At 35.1% G+C, this 20890-nt stretch overlaps 1 protein-coding gene across 1 annotated transcript in view; it reads left to right on the plus strand.

Annotated features, from left to right (window-relative positions):
- Positions 1-20878, plus strand: part of mertka (c-mer proto-oncogene tyrosine kinase a) — a 36873-nt gene extending 15995 nt beyond the window's left edge. Inside the window, exons 8-19 of the mRNA XM_081350288.1 lie at positions 597-742; positions 7609-7744; positions 10797-10938; positions 12916-13004; positions 13091-13186; positions 13289-13369; positions 14317-14409; positions 14599-14717; positions 14815-14924; positions 15274-15433; positions 16593-16729; positions 18936-20878. Coding sequence (XP_081206414.1) covers positions 597-742; positions 7609-7744; positions 10797-10938; positions 12916-13004; positions 13091-13186; positions 13289-13369; positions 14317-14409; positions 14599-14717; positions 14815-14924; positions 15274-15433; positions 16593-16729; positions 18936-19362 — 1736 coding nt within the window. The 3' untranslated portion in view covers positions 19363-20878. The remainder of the gene's footprint in view (positions 1-596; positions 743-7608; positions 7745-10796; positions 10939-12915; positions 13005-13090; positions 13187-13288; positions 13370-14316; positions 14410-14598; positions 14718-14814; positions 14925-15273; positions 15434-16592; positions 16730-18935) is intronic.
- Positions 20879-20890: the final 12 nt, after the last annotated feature.

Below are 20890 nucleotides of genomic sequence, written 5' to 3' on the forward strand. Positions count from 1 at the left end.
AACTTTTATCCCAGTACTTCTTGAGCGCAAGTGTATGTTCAGAATGGAACACTAGCTCACCACATAGTGTATACTGTACTGCATACTCAATTTAAGGAAAATTATATGCATTTGCAACAATAAACATGTTAAACATTGATATGCTGCTTTGTCACATGTGAAAAAGTTATTAAAATCACATCATTTCCAATTAATTCTGCACACTGGAAATGAAAGATGTAGTTGAGTGCAATATGAGTCAATATGAGAGGACCGTTTTGCTAATAAGAGAAAGATTAGAAGAGAATTCCTGTAGTATGTAATTATGTCTTTCATATCCAAGAATTTTCCAAATGCCAAATGGGAATGGGAGTGACCTGGCAGTTAGAAATGCTTTTCTTATGGGTGTGTCCGTAAAGGATTTCCTCTGTATTCTTAAAAGAACTGTGAAGGATATTTTTGGTCCCTGATAAGCATTTTGGTTTGTTATACTTTACTTCTAATGTAATATAATCTGGTCCTTTGGTTTGTCTTTGGTCAGTATTTTACATGTTGCTCAAGAGATGATATATCTGAAATGAAAGTGTAAATTTCCTTTTTACTTTTATTATTGTCAGTTCCATTGGAGGGCCCCCAAAACTTGACTGTTAACGTGAACAATTCCATGTTGATGATCCGATGGGAAGCTCCGCCCCCTGACAAGTTGAATGGAGTCTTGCAAGGATATGATGTCACTATTAAACACGGGACACGTACAAACAAGGTTAGTAATTGGGTTTGCCAATTGTGTTCTTCAACCCGCCCATAGGGGGATCTGGCGATAAAACGCCGTCTTTTCAGTTTTGAGTCAACTAGTAGCCTAGCTGTATCATTTCTCCTGATACTGCCCTCTGTAACTGGTAGGCGTGGCTTGGGAGTGTCCTCAGGGCAGCGAAGCAAGTGCATTCTGGGAGTTGTTGTCTTTCATCCACATGAGCCAAAAATACATTTACTGGCTTTTCTCAGTCTAGAAGGCACCAACTTCTAAAATAATTTCACATTTCTACTACATAAATGACCCAATTTACTTACACATTCATCTTTCCAGTTGTGAAATATCCCTTTAATGCTTGCTTGCAATGCCTTTTTTATTTAGAAATCAGCTGAAAAACTTTATAATCCCAAAGTTGTCACAGCGTATAGGAACATTCTTTAAGAAACTTTGCTGATTTTGTTAAATTATTATTTAAAGATTCTCTCAAAGATTATGTTTACTATTGAGTGTCAAGGTTTTAGGTTTAAACAATGACTAAATAAAGGTAAACATTTTTTTTACAATTTTTTTTTTTTTACTGGTCACTGTATCTTTGGCATTTTCCCTATTTTTATTTACTTGTGCAGTTCACTTATATAGTCTTTGGTGCAAAAGCATTTTTATTAGTACAAATATTCTTCTTAATATAAAATTGTATGCTTAATTTATTATTATACAATAATTATTGCGGTTTTACTGAAAATTTTCACTTTCAGCTGGTGAAAATATTCACATAATTTCTACTTTACTCTGTGTTTACTGTGTTGCAACCAGGGTTATTATCATTAACCACAACTAAAAACATAAATTACTTAAAATAAAATAAAATAAAAATTAAATTACTTTATTTTAAGCTAGTTGCTAAAGCAAAATTTAAAATTTTCATAAAACTAAGTACTAAAGTAACTAAAACCAAATAAATTCAAACTTAAAACTAAATAAAAACAATAGATATATTTACAAAAGATAAATAATAAAAATGTTTTACTAAAACTTTAACTTAAATGTAAATAAAAATAGAAAATAGAAAATATAAAAATAATATTAATTCCAAATATTAACAGAAACTATAATAGTAAATCACTGATGCTAAAATAACACTAGTTACAACTGAAGTAAACATCCACACATCTGTTCTGTGTCACACAAAATAAGAGCAAAACCCCCTGAGTTCACTTTATAGGATCTGCATATCCTGTACGTAACCAATTTGTTTTTATTACTCAGTTCATCTACTTCTAAGTTGCCCAGTGCAGCATTTTAGTCGGTGTTGCTCTACAGACATGAGATTTTCACCAGCTGTGAGGAAATTGGCTTGAGCCATTAAAATAAAACAGCTGTTCTTGTTTCTAAGATGAAAGCGACAGTCTGAGATCATTAATGTTTCGTTTCCTTCGGCATGACAGCCTGCTTGAGTTCAGCTGTATTATTAAATGCCCCTTAGGCAAATGTCTTCATTATGATGTTATGCCTTTATCATTGCAGATCAGTTTGTAATGTGTGATATTTGCCAGTTTTAAATTCCACATGAAACTAAAGTTGCGCTAGTCTTTTCTTCCCTAATTTGACATAAATCTGAGTGAAACGGCTTCTTGAACAAGAGAAAATGTAGGGCGGGACCTGATTTTGTCCAACAGGATTTGATTGGATGGTTGTGGTTTGCTATTGGTCGATCATTTGAGTGACAGGTTGCCCCACCCTTACGCCAATAAACACATCATCAGAGAAGAGAAGAGATACTGCAAGAGGGAGGGCAAGATATTTTGATTACAGATTACGAGGCACTTGAATTTAAACAAAATCATGTGCACGGATAAATCATTTATAATAAATAATGCAATATTCCATACAAAAAATCTAATTGGCCAATTTTGGTTTCATGTTGACTTTTAAGGAGAATTGTGTCATTTCTCCAAGTGCACTTGACCCTCGCAGGGAGTTTGATTGACAGGCGATCTGACCAATCATAATCTGCCGAATCCGCCGTTTTTGTCCGACAAAGCAGTCAGGAGAGTTAGTAGATTAACGGGGTGTACTGACGTCTTTCCGCGGTTAAAACAACATTCCTTCTGATGTTCATTCATGTTTATTTGATGCTATAAATGAACTAGAAGGAAGAGATGATCGGTTCACGAGCAGCTTTAACTACAGCGATCTGTCAGACACATTAAAGAGCCACAAAACCGTATTTATTGTTTAAATTTCTTAAAAAAATGACCACATTTGAAAATTGAGACTTTGTTTCATATCAAAAGTACCCTGGTCTGTCCTGTGTGTCAGTGTGTTGTGAGTGTCCTCTCGTCTCCGCGATGTGTGTTTCACTGTGTGAGAACATGTGGCGTGAGAGAGGCGTGGCTTGTCGGACATAGCAACAGTAACTAAAGGGGGCGGGTCTTTGCGAACGGTTAATTTGAAAATGAATGACTATTAATAAAACACTTTAAACACAGATTGGGTTGTAAGTCCCACTAGAATGAATAATTTTCGAGGTCAAGTGTGTAACAACATGGGGAAAAAGTATCATAGCTGCTAGCGCTGTGGAATTTAATCGTTTTTATGATTTTATGATGATTCTGCATCGATGCCAAAAAACTACATTTATTTAAATAGGCCTATCATACATATTATTGTACTGTTTTATTGAAAATAAAGTACTCGAAAAGTTGTGTATTTCGTAACTTATGCTTTGGTTTTCACAAAAAGACGCATGAATGAGGAAATAAAGTGCGGACGTGCTTGATGTTAAGCAGTTTTGCCTTGACAACTCTTGACCAGTATTTGAAGGTTGAGCAGTGAGTTCATTGGCTACTGATACTGCAGGAACCAATCAGCTGTGCCCTATAGAGATGATGTGATTGCAAGCAGATTGAGTTAAAGACTGATCAGCCTGCGCCATCTAGAGTCTCATGATAGAACCTTGTATTTATTAAGCGCAATATCCCACGAAAGAGTGTTACTCGTGCTGACTTACACACTCAAATTGTATGTACACACAACCGCACATAGAAAGCCGTCTCTCTCAGACATCATGTGATAGCAAATTTAGATCTCTTTAGCACCGCATTACACTTGAACGGTCAGATACACACAGAAATATCTGTCTTTGCGAGTATTCAAGTAAGAATAGTCAGTTATGACTTAAAGAGGTGGTATAATGCCCTTTTCACAAGATGTAAAATAAGTCTCTGATGTCCCCAGAGTGTGTATGTGAAGTTTTAGCTCAAAATACCCCACAGATATTTTTATATAGCATGTTAAAGTTGTCACTTTTTGAGAGTGAGCAAAAGTGCACCGTTTTGTGTCTGTCCCTTTAAATGTAAATGAGCTGCTGCTCCCGGCACAGGGAGCGGAGCTTCAAGAGCTCGTGTTCTTTTACCTCACACAGACATGCACTGAAAATTTCTAAAACTTTTAGCCTTTTATGTTCAAACCGAAGTCAGACAACGATGGAGAGACTCAAGAAGAAGCGACAACATGTAGAAGCAACAGGACATTTCTGAATGGTTAGTTGATGAATTTATGTAGCTTATAATCTATTAATCACGTTCCAGGGGGCGGGGTTTATGTAAATTTTAGGGTTGGATATGTCACTAACCCTGTAGGAATGTCGTGTAGTCCCTATGTCGGTTGGTTGTAGTCCTTAAAAAGCAATTTCTTTTAAAGCAAATATCTCCCTGTGCTTTGAACTTTGAGCGTTGTAACTTTGCAGATGTTGTTTATGCTCAAACAGCAACATTACACACTAACTAAAGTTAGATAAGTGAAATCATAATCAGCCACTCCTTTAAGTGAACGTAAACATTTGGGGGGAAAAATCTGATGTGTATCATTTTATTAAATCTGTGCATTTGGTCTTAATATAATAAACCTGCTGCTATTAATGTTGATCAAACAAGAAAAGAAAAGAGGGAATCACTCACTGCTCTTGACTGAATAACATTTTTATAGCTTTTATTAAAATCAATTTATTTATTTTTTGTATTACTTCTCACTTGAATGCTTCTGTTCAATAGAATTGGAGGAAAATATGCATCATGATTCATCATGAATCGCTTTACAATCAAATCGTTGCCCTCTGAATCATAATGGAGTCGTGAGGCAAGTGAAGATTCACTCCTTTATTTATAGGTGCACTTGTTTAGCTAAAGTCATTAGTTTAGTTCCCAAAGTCCATCATCTCTGAATGCCCTGTAAGATCTTTTGTCGATGACCGGTGACCGATCATATGGGAGTGGTTTTGGAACAGCATGGCATTTATTTCTCTCCTGGCACAATGGTGTACTTCCTTTTTCTGTGCTAGTCACAGGAAAGCGACGGCATGTGGAGAAGTCATTTGTTATTGTATGTCTATCGTGACTCACCACTGAGTGACCTGGAGTTCATGACGACAAATCAACGGCTGCGATTCACAATCTGTTGTATTCTACAGCTGTGACTGACCTGTGTGATCTCATACTGTGATCTGTGTGAAAACAACAGTAACTGGAAATGAGCTGGTGTTGGACCGACACCTGTTGCTCTCCCTCAACAAAATGACTTTGTAGTTCATCGAGTAACAACTGCTCATGGAATAGTGCATTATTTTGATTTACATTTGGGTTTCACAGCGCATATATGTGTTTAAAGACTAGTTTTAATCTTATAAAACCGGTAAAGAGCTTGTACTATAATTTTATATTAAATATATATATTTATTTTTCTAAGTTCTGGGGGTTTTTTAATGCTTTTGTCTTTTTTTATATAACTAGGTTTAATTTATTATTTTATTTTATTATCTGTTTCCATTTAAAATTTTTTGAAATTTGTCTTCTTTTTTGAGTAAGCTGGCAAGGCAACATTTCTAATTTTTGTTTAAAGTTTTTCATCTTATTTTATTTTATTTCAGTTTTATATCAGTTAACAAAAATGTTTCACACCAAAAAACACAAAAAAAGTATATATATATATATATATATATATATATTAATATATATATATATATATATATATATATATATATATATATACATTTATTTATATTTTTATTTATTTATTTTTTCTTACTGGCTTTCTTTTCTTTTTTTCTTTCTTTTTTATTATTATTATTATTATTATTTTTTTTATTTTTTTTAATGATTAATTTTACTTTATTTAAGAAGGTCCCCTTAATTCCTTCATCGTAACATCAGGCCTAGACAAGAAAAAGCCTTAAAGTTTGCCTAAAATAGTGTTGCCTGTAGCAGCTCTAATAGTTACTGGAATAGTTAAATTAATATTTAAAAAACAAAATCATTGCTTCACAGGTACATTTACAATAATGGCAGTTGTGGGCTATTTATTGTTTGTTAAACCCTTGAAGTCCAAATAAGTATTTACTTATTTGTATATTATAAGTTCTCATTCGGTGCATCGAGACAGTAATGCATTGCAGGAGGTTATTCAGTTAATGAGTGTTTAGTTTTAGTAAGTCAGTCTCTAGTAAGTGTGTAAGAATTAGAGTTGGTGTGTTTGAAAAACATGTTGTTTTAAGCTTGGGTTGACTATAACTGCTGAGTTCGCTTTTCTGTTCCTTCAGCAAACCGAGGGCAAGGATTGAAAAACTTACCAGTAAAAAAACAGTAAAAAAACAAAGTAATTATGTGAACTAGATGACCAGAAGTGGCTTATCGCAGTGACTGGGCAGGATTTAGTTCTTCTTTTGGGTTTATTTTTCTTTCTAGCATCTATTTAACCCTTATTGTGTTGATTCTCATGCATGGTCAACAGAAATGTGCACTTAATAGGAAATGCAAATCCAGTTTAGTAAATACACATGCAAGTATTTCAATATTTAAAAACCAGAAACCATTTACATGCAGAAATGAGTTGCATGCACCCTAAATACCCTAAACCCGCGTGTACTTCTCAGGGCCCCTAGAACGAATCACTTCTTGTTTCGAGATGTGCATTTTTCACTGACTCAGTTTTAGTGTAAGTGTCAGAATGTCTGATCTTATGGAAACAGAAGTGGCAAATTTACGAAACCAGCACATCGGTGTGTCACATGTGTCATGTGTTAACCTCCCGATGTCCTCATGCTCACTGCTCACGAATCCACAAAAAAAACAGCTTCTCATTTTCATCCAGCCTTTGTTTTGTTTTTACCCTTGATTTTATATAAAAGGTTTTTCGTTCCTGCAATGCTAAACAATATTTTCATAATACTTTTTTTTTTTTGAGAACCAATTATGTCATTTTTCAAAGTTTTGGGCGCTACTAGAAAAGGTTTTCATGCTTGAATGTTCAAAAACAAATTCTTTTTCACATATTGTGCAGCTCCTCTCTTGCCAGTCTGTCAGTAACGCTCTGTTTACTTCCTGTCTCTATGAAGCCCTCCTTCTGAAAAGCACACTGTGCTCTGATTGGTCAGCTGGACCAGTGTGTTGTGATTGGTCAAGCACTTCGAGTGTGTTTGGGAAATGTCCCGCCCCTTACCATAAGCGGCAGTTTCAACACACTACTAACTAACTCAACCAGGCCCCGCCCCTTTATTCTGCGTAATAATTATTTAAATGAGGAATATGTGACGTGTTCGTTCCCGGAAGAAACTAAAGACTGCAATGGAGGCGTTTCAGGGAGTTCGGAAACAGTGACACTGATATAAAGGATAACTCCTGCTGGAGGGACTTTGCAGACCTTTTCAATGCTCAAACAGCAACATTACACAATAAATAAAGTTGAAAATGTAAAAAAAGCATAATAGGAGCCCTTTAAGACCCGTACCAAACCAGCTTGGACAAGCATGGAGATTCAGACTGGTCTATGCAAGACATTTGACAATACAATGATTAAAAAAAATGTGTGTGTGTGTGTTTCAGATTCACAGTATCACCACAGAGGCCGCAGTGACACTGCAGGTGTTCAACACCACATACAGTGTGGAGGTCGTGGCCTGCACTCAGAGCGGCTGTGGGACCAAAAGGTCACGCTTCTTTATCTTCGTACCAAACACTGGTGAGCAGATGCACGGACATTCCTCTGGGTTTTACCATTAGTAGATGTAGTGAAATATTGCAATGGAGTGACACTGCAAAAAGAAAAAGAAAAGTTAGTGATGTTTCCCTGTATTTGAAGTTTTTGGTTTTGCCTTTGCTGTGCTTTTTGTTTTGTTGTGTTTGTTTTACTGCTTTCTGGTGGAATTCAGCAGACAAATATGTTTGTATAATGACCACTAAACTGTATAATAAACTATTTTCCCACGTAACATACATCTGTCAACGACTAATCATTGAAAGATCACGATCTCGATTCACTGACCCAGAGAGAGCAGTTGTCATATTCAGGTTTTAAAGAGCTTGACAAACACTGGGATAAAAGTTAATAGTGCGGATATAAACACATACACATTAATGTACTAACATTAATGTACTAATGTATTAATAAACACATCAGTGTCTACGGTAGCTGATGCTTCCCTTTTAAAAGGAAGTTGACGCTTCAAATAGAGATTGTATCAATTACATCATTACACCAGTTGGTGGCGATAAGTGACTGTTAAAAACGTATTTGTCATTGAATCATTCATTCAAAAGATTCGTTCAAAAATGATTCATCCAGTACTGAAACAAGTGAGTCATTGAATCATTCATTCACATAAATTAAATAATAATTCATTCAAATCATGTCAAAATATTTTTTAAATTGACTGCAGCAATTAACATTTTGTCAGAACTTCTAGAAATTAAATTACATGTTATTTTGTTTGTCTATTCAGAATCATGGGAGAATCGTGACCTCTATTTTAAACAAAAAGTCTTGATTCTCAATTTATCCAGAATCGTGACGCTCTAACGTAACAGATTTCCTCTGTGGATTTATTAATTCATTATATATATATTTATATATTATTTTAATTTAAATAAAATATATACAAATTCAACATTTGTTATATAATCTTATTTATTTGAACTTTTTTTCCCTTTATATGTTATTTAAAATTTTATATACACATACATTATATATATAATAATAAAAAAAAAAATATATATATAGCTTGTATATTTAAGTTCAGTAATTTCACTTTAATGACAATTAATAGGTAATTTTCATTGCCATTAAAGTGAAATTACTGAACATAAACATACAAGCTTGACAAAAATGATCATTCTAGAAGAAAATTTCAGATGGCACTTAGAGGCTTTTGCATCTGAACTCTTCATATACACTCACCTAAAGGATTATTAGGAACACCATACTAATACTGTGTTTGACCCCCTTTCGCCTTCAGAACTGCCTTAATTCTACGTGGCATTGATTCAACAAAGTGCTGAAAGCATTCTTTAGAAATGTTGGCCCATATTGATAGGATAGCATCTTGCAGTTGATGGAGATTTGTGGGATGCACATCCAGGGCACGAAGCTCCCGTTCCACCACATCCCAAAGATGCTCTATTGGGTTAAGATCTGGTGACTGTGGGGGACATTTTAGTACAGTGAACTCATTGTCATGTTCAAGAAACCAATTTGAAATGATTCGAGCATTGTGACATGGTGCATTATCCTGCTGGAAGTAGCCATCAGAGGATGGGTACATGGTGGTCATAAAGGGATGGACATGGTCAGAAACAATGCTCAGGTAGGCCGTGGCATTTAAACGATGCCCAATTGGCACTAAGGGGCCTAAAGTGTGCCAAGAAAACATCCCCCACACCATTACACCACCACCACCAGCCTGCACAGTGGTAACAAGGCATGATGGATCCATGTTCTCATTCTGTTTACGCCAAATTCTGACTCTACCATCTGAATGTCTCAACAGAAATCGAGACTCATCAGACCAGGCAACATTTTTCCAGTCTTCAACTGTCCAATTTTGGTGAGCTCGTGCAAATTGTAGCCTCTTTTTCCTATTTGTAGTGGAGATGAGTGGTACCCGGTGGGGTCTTCTGCTGTTGTAGCCCATCCGCCTCAAGGTTGTGCGTGTTGTGGCTTCACAAATGCTTTGCTGCATACCTCTGTTGTAACGAGTGGTTATTTCAGTCAAAGTTGCTCTTCTATCATCTTGAATCAGTCGGCCCATTCTCCTCTGACCTCTAGCATCAACAAGGCATTTTCACCCACAGGACTGCAGCATACTGGATGTTTTTCCCTTTTCACACCATTCTTTGTAAACCCTAGAAATGGTTGTGTGTGAAAATCCCAGTAACTGAGCAGATTGTGAAATACTCAGACCGGCCCGTCTGGCACCAACAACCATGTCACGCTCAAAATTGCTTAAATCGCCTTTCTTTCCCATTCTGACATTCAGTTTGGAGTTCAGGAGATTGTCTTGACCAGGACCACACCCGTAAATACATTGAAGCAACTGCCATGTGATTGGTTGATTAGATAATTGCATTAATGAGAAATTGAACAGGTGTTCCTAATAATCCTTTAGGTGAGTGTATATACATTATATCTTTATATATATATATATATATACACACACACACACACACACACATACATTATATCTTTATGTGTGTGTGTGTGTGTGTGTGTGTGTGTGTGTGTGTGTGTGTGTGTGTGTGTGTGTGTGTTTGTTTGTTTTATTTCTTAAGAAGCTCCTGTAAATAATTACCAGCCTAAATATATTTTTGATATTTAAAAGCACTGCAGCAAACCTGAGTTAGTGCCAACAACTTCTTTCTGGAAGGCATCCCACAGAACAATTATCTTGATTTTGTAAATTAATTGCAGTAAATACATCCCTTGTTTCCCATAAGAAACATTTCCAGTTGATCTTAAAATTAAAAACCTCTTTAAAAATGTAGTCGATTAAATAAAAATAGTCTCTCAGCGGCCAGGAGGGATATTTGTTCGGAAAGAATGCAGTTAAATCACTCTTGTGTGATCTCAACATTTTGGACAACAAAAGAGGGTCATGAGCAAAGGACACATCATCACCTGTTTGATGAACGAGTTTCCAGAGCAGCAAAACTCAAGAGAGGATCATATTAATATATTACTATATTGTCCATTACAGGATGTCTAGTATTCTGCTGACCTTTTGTTTTGTTTCTTTCAGGATCTCCTGATTCTCCATCCTCGACGCCAGTTCCCAGTCGTTCCGACTCCGTGTACATTGTGCTTGGAGTGGTTTGCGGCTTCTGTCTGTTGTTGATAGTGATGTTTGGCGTCTTGTGGCTGCGCAGTCACTCTTTTTTGCCGTAAGTTTCTGTCATTTCTCTTTTTTTAATCTTTTATAGTCAACATGACATCAAAATCGACTCGGTTTACTTGAACACAATTTTCTGTTTTTATATTACGTGATTTATTAGCACGTTATTCCCAAGAAAAACCCTTTAAAATAACTTTTAAACTGACGTCATAATGTTAGCATCATAATAAAATAGCTGTTTAAAATGGAGGCTTGCTTCCGTCACAGAATTAGAAATAAAAAAGGTAACTGCGACTTTTTACCTCACAATTCTGACTTCTTTCCCTCGCAATTGTTTGTCTTATAATTCAAATTTTGCAATCTTGCAATTGCAAGTTTATCTCTCAATATTCTTCTGATAAAAAAATATATATATTGTAAAGGGTTTTTTTCTCAGAATTGTGAGAAGCCTGTGAATCTTATTTATTTTTTCTATTTATTTGGTCTGCATATGTTATTTAATTTAATTTACTTTTCACTGTCAGTATGCATTTTATTCTATTTATTCGGTTTGCATGTGTTATTTACTTTTAACTGTCAGTATGCATTTTATTCTATTTATTCGGTTCGCATATGTTTTTTTTATTTACTTTACTTTTTACTGTCCGCATGCATTTTATTCTATTTATTCATTTTGCATGTGTTGTTTCATTTACTTTACTTTTCACTGTCCGTATGCATTTTGTTTGCTTGTTATTGTGTTTTACCAAGTCGGTAGAATGTAATATGTTTCACTCTGTATTTCATTGCTGTAATTGTTGCTAAATCTCTCTGCTCTGCGATTTCAGACGTCTTTTCACTCTTAAGACCAAATCTGAAAAACAAGAGCTATTTTAGGAACCAGAGTTTGTTCTTATTAATGTACTTGGGACAAGAAATTGAAGGCTTCAGGAAAGAAAAGTAGGGGGAGGTTGCAGTGCTTGGTCTGTAAAAACAGCATGGCTTCTTAATAAAACAAAATTATGGAGGACAGAGTTGGCCGAAGTAGTGCTATAAGCAAAGAGCTTCTAGTGAGACTAACAACATCCCGTTTTCATCATTCTCCGGAATACTTGAACAGCCTCTGGCTGACTTCACCGATAATGTGCAGTGGGGGTTGTGGTCGCTTTGCGGTTAAATATCCACTAAGTTATAACCAAATGTTAACTATTCAAGGTCCAAGGTTTCAGGACTCCCTAAAATGAGTGCAAATGCTGAAGTCTAATCTGCTTAGAAAACAGGAAAACAAGCATGTATTTGGACAAACAAGGGTTAATGAGAAGTCTAGCTGTTTGCTGTGAGTTCAGCAGTATGTGAATAATGCTGGTAAAAATAACCACAATTCTTAGAGAATAATGAGATAAATGGAAATTGCATGTAAACGCGAGTTAAAAGGTTTGCTTGTGTCATGTAAACATCTTACTGTGATTAAGAACGTACTCTGTATAGTTAAATGTCAACTTTCATAAGAGAGATTTGTAGTAATTCATACTGAATTTAAAAATAATAATCCTATATTATAGTCAGTTCATCCCAGTTCAAGGTAGTGTCTGCTTTTTAAAAGGAGGCAAAATAAAGAAACTAGGAAGAAATGCTTCCGTTCAACACTAAAGTGCATTTCATTTCTATTGCATTTTAGGATCCTGTGGCTTTTTAGTCTTATTTTTTTGTTTGTAGCTCCTTCATTGCTGGCTTAGACCTGCATGAAGTTTTATAGTTTTTGCTGGTTAGTAGTACTGGTTTTGTACTGATATAGCTGGCTGATTTACATTAGTCGACTAGCACTAGAAGTAGGTTGACCTAGAAGTTCCTGCTGGTTCAACAGATTTACTGCAACTTAATGTCAGCTTTTCAGCCTGATACTTCATGAAATCCTAAATCTCAAAATTGCTAAGTGTTACAGTCAGTAATTAGTAATATGTTATGGGGAAATGTGTGAATTGTGACTCTAAATGAATGATTTTTGTTTGTGTGCTGTGTATAACTGTATCTCTGGCTCCCTCTACAGGTGTTTGTTTGGTGCTGATGACAAGCTCACTCCTAACGTTGAGTACAGACCTCAGAGATCCTACAACCGTTCAGTCATCGAAACCACACGTACGTCAAGCATTGCTAGCATTTTTCCAAAAAAACTTGAAGATTTAAAATATTATAGATTATAAAGTATTTCTTCTTTGTTTTAGTTGCCAGTCTGGGCATTAGCAGTGAGCTTCAGGCCAAACTCCAGGACGTGATGATCTTAAGGAACCTGCTGTCCATCGGTAAAGTCCTCGGAGAAGGTGAGAACGCAGTCTGGTGTTGTGTTGTGTTGTGTTGTGTTGTGTTGTGTTGTGCTGCAGCTCATGTCAGATGCATTTATTGACCTAATGTCTCTTCTTTAGGTGAGTTTGGATCTGTGATGGAGGGGCATCTCATACAGCCTGATGGAACCTCTGAAAAAGTTGCTGTGAAAACCATGAAATGTAAGTGTTTGATTTCAAAAGTGCAAATCATTTTAGTTGCATATTTTAGATTAAGATTATGAAGGTGGATACTTTTTACTTTTATTAAGTATTTAATTTAAAATTAGTTATTTTTTATTTTGGAAAAATTACATTTACTTATTATTATTATTATTAAAATATTAAAGTTTTACATATTTTATTTAAAATTATTTAGAAAAATTATTACATTTATAATATTACAATTAATATTTTATTTATTTATTATTACAATTTTTATTATATTTACTTTTATTGAACTGTAAAATAATAATATTTTTTGTTATTTAAAAATATTAAGTTAAAGTATTACATATATATAATATTACACTTACATTTTATTTATTATTTATTACATTTTAAAAAGTATTACATTTATTATTATTAAAAAATTTAATTCTAATATTAATAATAAATGTAATACTTTTTCAAAATATTGTATCATTATTATTATTATTATTATTATTATTATTATTATATTTATTTTTATTAAATTGTAAAAACCATTACATTATTATTATTATTAGAAAAATATTTAAAAAGAGTATTATATTTTTCATTCTTATTAATATTCGTTTTTTTCTGTCAAATTTAATTTAATATTTAACATTTATATTTTATTTATTAATTATTACCATTTAAAAAATATTTGAAGTTAATTCTTTTTTTAAGTATTACATTTATTATTATAGTATTTTTCTTTTTTTTTTCTTTTATTACTGTTTTTGTTATTACCATATTTGCACCCAGAGATTTTTTTGTATGTTTGTTTTAACTAATTAACTAAGATAATTAACTAATCTTACAGCAATAGATCTTTACAATGGTCTGCAAAGACACTAAACTTCTATTTTATGTGAGATCTATATAACTAGAAGAGAATATGATATAAAATAATGAAATAAAGCATTAATTTCTGCCTCTTTCAGTGGATAACTTCTCCCAGAGAGAGATTGAAGAGTTTCTGAATGAAGCCGCTTGCATGAAGGATTTTCACCATCATAATGTCATCAGACTCTTGGGTAAGAAGCATACCTGGCACCTGCGTTATTGAACACACTAGAAATATATACTCATTATTATCAAATAGAGTGAAAACATTCTGATATCAATATGCAAAGTGTTTAAATCCATAATATGTTCAGGTCAATGATATCAAAGCGTATCCCTCATTCTTTATCTACTGCTATAATGCTGATTTGTTCACGTAGGTGTTTGTTTAGAAGTGGGTTCAGGACACTTTCCTAAACCAATGGTCGTGCTCCCCTTCATGAAGTACGGAGACTTGCATAGTTTCCTCCTGCGCTCACGTCTCGAGGAAGATCCTGTGGTGAGATGCCAAATAAGCAGCATTACTATTAGTCTCCATGCATGAACCAAACTGTGAAGTTATCATGGGTCTAACAGATGCTGTGTTGCATTTCCAGTTTCTCCCTACGCAGATGCTCCTGAAGTTCATGATTGACATCGCTCTGGGAATGGAGTATCTCAGCAACAGGAACTTCCTACACCGGGACCTGGCAGCTCGCAACTGCATGTGTGTGTCCTGAACGTATACATTTTTTTTGTTTTTTTTTTTTGTTTCCAAAACAAACAAACAAATTAAACTGTTTTTGAACATTGAAGACTGGAGTAATGATGCTGAAAATTCAGCTTTGATCACAGGAATAAATTGCATTTTAACATATATTAACATAGAAAACAGTTATTTTAAATTGAAAAAATATTTCATAATATTACTGTTTTTACTGTATTTTTGATCAAATAAATGTAGCCTTGGTGAGCAGAAGACCTCAAATGTAATGCTAGTGATTTTATTACTGTTTATTTGAACTTTAAAAGTCTCAGTGTTTGTTTCAAGCAATTAATTTTCTTTTTTCATCCAGGTTGCGAGATGACTTGAGCGTGTGTGTTGCGGATTTCGGCCTGTCAAAGAAAATCTACAGTGGGGACTATTACAGACAGGGCCGGATAGCCAAGATGCCTGTCAAATGGATCGCAGTGGAAAGCCTCGCTGACAGAGTCTTCACAGTGAAAAGTGATGTGGTAAGAACAGCCTCTTCATAACTCTGCTTTATTCAAATTCATGAGGGATGTGTGATGTATTTATTATCTACAGCTGCTCATAACTTTATAGTTCCTTTTATTTGACATAAACTACATTCATTTTTTTTTAAATGGCTTTTATAGAAGTCTCTTTTGCTCAGCAAGGCTGCATTTATTTGAACAAAAATACAGTGAAAACAGCAATATTCTGTAATATTATTACTATTTAAAGTAATATATTTTAATATATTTTTAAAAGTAATTTATTCCTGTGATCAAAGCTGAATTTTCAGCATCATTACTCCAGTCTTCAGTGTCACATGATCCTTCAGAAATCATTCGAATATGATGACCCTGGACCACAAAACCAGTCACATGGGTAATTTTTTTTTAAATTGAGATGTATACATCATCATCAGCTGAATAAATAAGCTTTCCATTGATATATTGTTTGTTTGGATAGGACAATATTTGGCTGAGATACAACTATTGTAAATCTGGAATCTGAGGGTGCAAAAAAATCTAAACATTGAGAAAATCTCCTTTAAAGTTGTTCATTTATGTTGGCGATTGTGCTGCATTCACTCACAAAAATAAATGTTTTATATATTTACGGTAGGAAATGTACAAAATATCTTCATGGAACATGATCTTTACTTAATATCCTAATGATTTTTGGCATAAAAGAAAAATCAATCATTTTGACCCATACAATGTACTGTTGGCTATTGCCACAGATATACCCGTGCGACTCGTGACTGGTTTTGTGATCCAGGGTCACATATGATGATTTATTATCAATGTTGGAAACAGTTCATGCTGCTTCATATTTTTGTGGAAACGTGATACATTTATTTAGCATTATTTGATGAATGGAAAGTTCAAAAGAACAGCATTTATTTGAAGTAGAAATCTCTTCTAACATTATAAATGTCATTTTTGATAAATTTACTGCCTCTTTGCTAAATAAAAGTATAAAAATCTTACTGACCTCAAACTTCAAACTTTTGAACTGAAGTGTGTGTTACTTCGGTACAAGAAACGGCTGTTCATATGACATATGACTTCTCATTGATAAGCTGTAGACCATAGTCAGGGTTTTTGAATGTTTGTTGATGTTCAGTTGTTAATGTTTATTATCCCTTAATGTCCTGTTTAGTGGGCGTTTGGAGTGACCATGTGGGAAATAGCCACTCGAGGCATGACCCCATACCCTGGAGTACAAAACCATGAGATTTACGACTATCTCCTTGATGGAAACCGACTGAAACAACCCCCCGACTGTCTTGATGAACTGTGAGTTTTAAAATGTCTGTGGATAATCCTGTTTGTGGTCATAGCATGCCTTTTTCCTGGACAAAACTTGTATCCAGTCCAAAACTGTTAGTTAACATGAAATTCTAATTGACTTTTTTTAATATGAATTACTTACCGCATGTCATATTGTGCATAATTCATCAGTATATTATTCTAAAAGACGATTAAACGTTGTGCTTTATCAAAATATAACAACTTTATGCACCAGAAACAGCTTTGCTTATATGTGACCCTGGATCACAAAACCAGTCTCGAGTCGCACAGGTTTATTTGTGGCAATAGCCAACAATACATTGGGTCAAAAGTATCGATTTTTCTTTCATGCCAAAAATCATTAGGATATTAAGTAAAGATCATGTTCCATGAAGATATTTTGTAAATTTCCTACCGTAAATATATAAAACATTTATTTTTGTGAGTTAATGCAGAACAATCGCCAACATAAATGAACAACTTTAAAGGACTTTTTTGCACCCTCAGATTCCAGATTTTCTAATAGTTGTATCTCGGCCAAATATTGTCTTATCATAACAAACAAGCTTATTATTCAGCTTTCATGTGATGTATAAATCTCAATTTAAAAAAATTGACCCATGTGACTGGTTTTGTGGTCCAGGGTCACATATCTTATGCATTTTCCTTCTCAGGTTAATTTATCTGTTAATTTACCTACCTTTCATGTAGTGTGTAATAGAGCTGTTTGTGAATGTTAAAGGTCTGTAAAGGATAAATGGAGTCTCCCAAAAGAAAGAAGCGATTCTAAACTGCCTGAAATGAGTCGCCAGTAATTGTAATCTTACTTCCTGCTAAAACCTATGTATGTTTGTAACAAATTTGCATAATGCCAGCCTGTGGTCTTCATTGGCTGCCCTCAAACAACGTCTACTTTGCCCCGCCCTCAACCACTGTAGATTATCTGAGACTGGAAGAGTTTAGTTCATGTTGTTCATGTCGAGAAGATGCTTTATTCTGCGCTGCGAAAGCAAATCCACTTTGCATGATCTTCCAAAAGATGAGGATTCGTGCTTGAATTGATGTGCTAAAAAACACCATTGTTACTCTTCGTATCACTGTGTATAAAGTGCTGAGGAAGAGCTGAAATTCAGATATGGTAATACGTAGGCGTTCCGTTTCTGACACGCGCTGTAAGCGGTCGACCAATCACAACAGCCTGGGCCGTCTGACCAATCAGAGCAGAGGAAGCTCTCAGAGAGAGGAGGGGTTTAAAGAGACTGAGGCCGTTTCTCAATATGCATTCTTGTCTGTACTTGTGTTCTTGTGGACTTGTGAAACGTCATCAGTCGCTGCCCAAGAACTGTCCCAATACACAAGTTTGCATTTTGGCATGAATGGTTAAAAATCCCGGAAGTTTACTTGACACGCCCATTTTACCGAGGATGCATCGGTTGGTAACTTGTGTGAACTTGACGGCAGAAATATCCCAGCATTCATTTCGGCATTCGAGAAAGGAGAGGCAGGTCAATAGCCTACAGCAAGTCGTTTTTCTACAATTTCGTACACTATTTCATCACTAAATTCACTTCTGAGAACATTTAATGCAAGAAATCAACTGTGTAGATTTCCAATATTGGCATTTTTCGAAAATTTATGGCGAATCGAAAATGTGCTCAAACGTTTTCGGAAGTGAGAATCTCCATAAGCGTTGCTTTATTATGAATATACATTACATTGTAGTGTACAGTTGTAGAGTAATCCCTTGAGCTGAGGGTAGGCTTGGGCGATAAAGCCTGGCTGTTAGCGTCAATAATTCTCGTTATGTTTGGGTATTATTGCGCAATACCAGCAAGAACACATCGTCTCAAACTGTCAGCAGCGTTATGTGTGCTCGTCACCTTGTGAGTTCATTCTTCCAAGAACAACTAGCAAGAGCGTTCTCCCCAAGAACACAAGTCCGTTCTTTGCATTCTTGGTTTTGAGAAACACCCTGAATCTTTAATTGAACAGTTTCAGACACTGTGAGAAAAGTGTTAATGCTGAGTTAATAAATAGTTTTTTGACCTTAGATGCATGTAAACCTATTGTAGGAGACTCAAAAACAAAATTAGGAACCTTTAAAATAACATAATACTGGAAAACAAGTCAAAACTTCTGATTAACTGATGTGATTTTTCTTTTTTAGTAAATCTGATTTGACTATCATAACATGTCTTGTGTGGCGTTTCAGGTATGATATCATGTTCAGCTGCTGGAGCAATGATCCGATGGACCGACCCGACTTCACACAGGTTAGGAAGAGACTGGAGAATCTGGCTGGGAAACTCCCCACGGTGTCCAACCGGAGGGACATCATCTACATCAACACCAGCTTCCCTGAGGAGGGCGACGAACTACCCGGCGTGGCGGTGGAAGGGCCTGTGATGACCTCCTCACCGTCCTGCAGTCGCCAAACCACGGCGGACGTTCACGAGAGCACAGACGCGGAGGACTACCGTTACGTGGTTGTCATCAAATCCTCCGGGGAACTCGCGGCGAGAACTGCTGTTGACATGCCACTATTGAATCACAGACTCTTGCAACAGGACAGCGATGAAGCGGTCAGGGACGCGACGGGGACGCAGCAAACATCCAGTGACACGACACGTTTGCTCTGATGGAGAGTTGCATGATGGGAACTTGAAAATGTACTTTTTTTCGTGGCGTCCAACTAAAGTGTGTAATTTCGGTGTCACTAGCGCCAACACACTGAATAAGTAATGACTGCATTCAGATTTTTTGAACACTTGTGGTCAGACAAACTGTGCCGAACTCACAGCATTGTTTGAGGTGATGTCATTGTGATGATGGGCTTGATCAAAAATACAGATCAGTGTTTTGAAAGCAACACAGAGACGCTGTTACACTTTAAAGAGGAATCATGAATGCTTTAAATATAGTCTGTATATTAATCTGAGTTACAAGAAAATGTTTTGACATCAAAAAGTTATGTAATAAATTGGTATTTTCTGTTTACAAGCCATCTCTAAAACACATCTGTATGATTTATATAAGATTATTAGAAATGTGCTGACTTGTTAAACACTCTCAGATGTCGTAAGTCTTAAGTAACATCATGATGGCATTCATTACTACACTGCCTTTCAAATAATAGGGGTCAGTATGATTTTTTCTTCTTTTTTTAAAAAGAAATTAATGCTTTTATTCAGCAAGGACACCTTAAATAAATTACAGGTGACAGGAAAGACATTTATAATGTTATAAAAGATTTCTATTTCAAATAAATGAGCTTTCTATTCTTGAAAGAATCCTGAAAAAAAGAATGTTTTCCACATTGATAATAATCAGAAATGTTTCTTGAGCCGCGTATCAGCGTATTAGAATGATTTCTGAAGGATCATGTGACACTGAAGAGTAATGCAACTAAAATTCAGCTTTTAAAATGTAATAATATTTCATTGTTTTTGATGAGTATGAGACTTTTTTTCTTAGAAAAATCTTACCGACCCAAGACTTTTGAACAGTAGTGTACAGTATGTCAGTATATTGCAACCAATTTTCAATTTCATGTCTTGCAAAATGCCAGATTGAGTGCAGTGTGAAGAAAGCCTTGTGCAGGTTTGACCTCAGACAGTCTTTCACAGTTCACAGAAACCCGACGGACTCTAAACTCACCTGGCTGAACTTGTCAGAAAGCTTTACCATGGTGTTGCCTTTGCCTTAATGCATGTTAACGCACAGACCGCAAAACTGTGATGCTACAACTGTTATGAAACAAGTCTTGTATTTTTCAGAGGAGACTGTTTCCTTTTGTAATGTTATTGTCTTCAAAAGTGTTATAAAATTAAGCTACATTGTGATTTTAAGCTTTTTCTAAACTTTGTTTTTGCATAGAATCTGATTTGTATATTAGTAATGCATTTTTGTAAATATAAAGGACATGCTCTTTGTCTATATGTAGTGTTTTTTACATTTTAACTCAGAAGTTAAACTGGCATGAAGAAAATCTATGGGAGAAATGTTCAAATGTTGTCTGAAGTAATTTGTATGATTGTATCTTTTGATTGAGGTACAATAGCAATATCTATAATATTAATTTGAGATTGATATAAAAGTGCAATTTATTACTGCCATTATGAACAATATCTTATTAAATAGTTCTAACAAAATGACATTTGCTTTGAG

Source organism: Scardinius erythrophthalmus, assembly GCF_964197995.2.
Source record: "Scardinius erythrophthalmus genome assembly, chromosome: 21".
Taxonomy (NCBI): Eukaryota; Metazoa; Chordata; class Actinopteri; order Cypriniformes; family Leuciscidae; genus Scardinius; species Scardinius erythrophthalmus.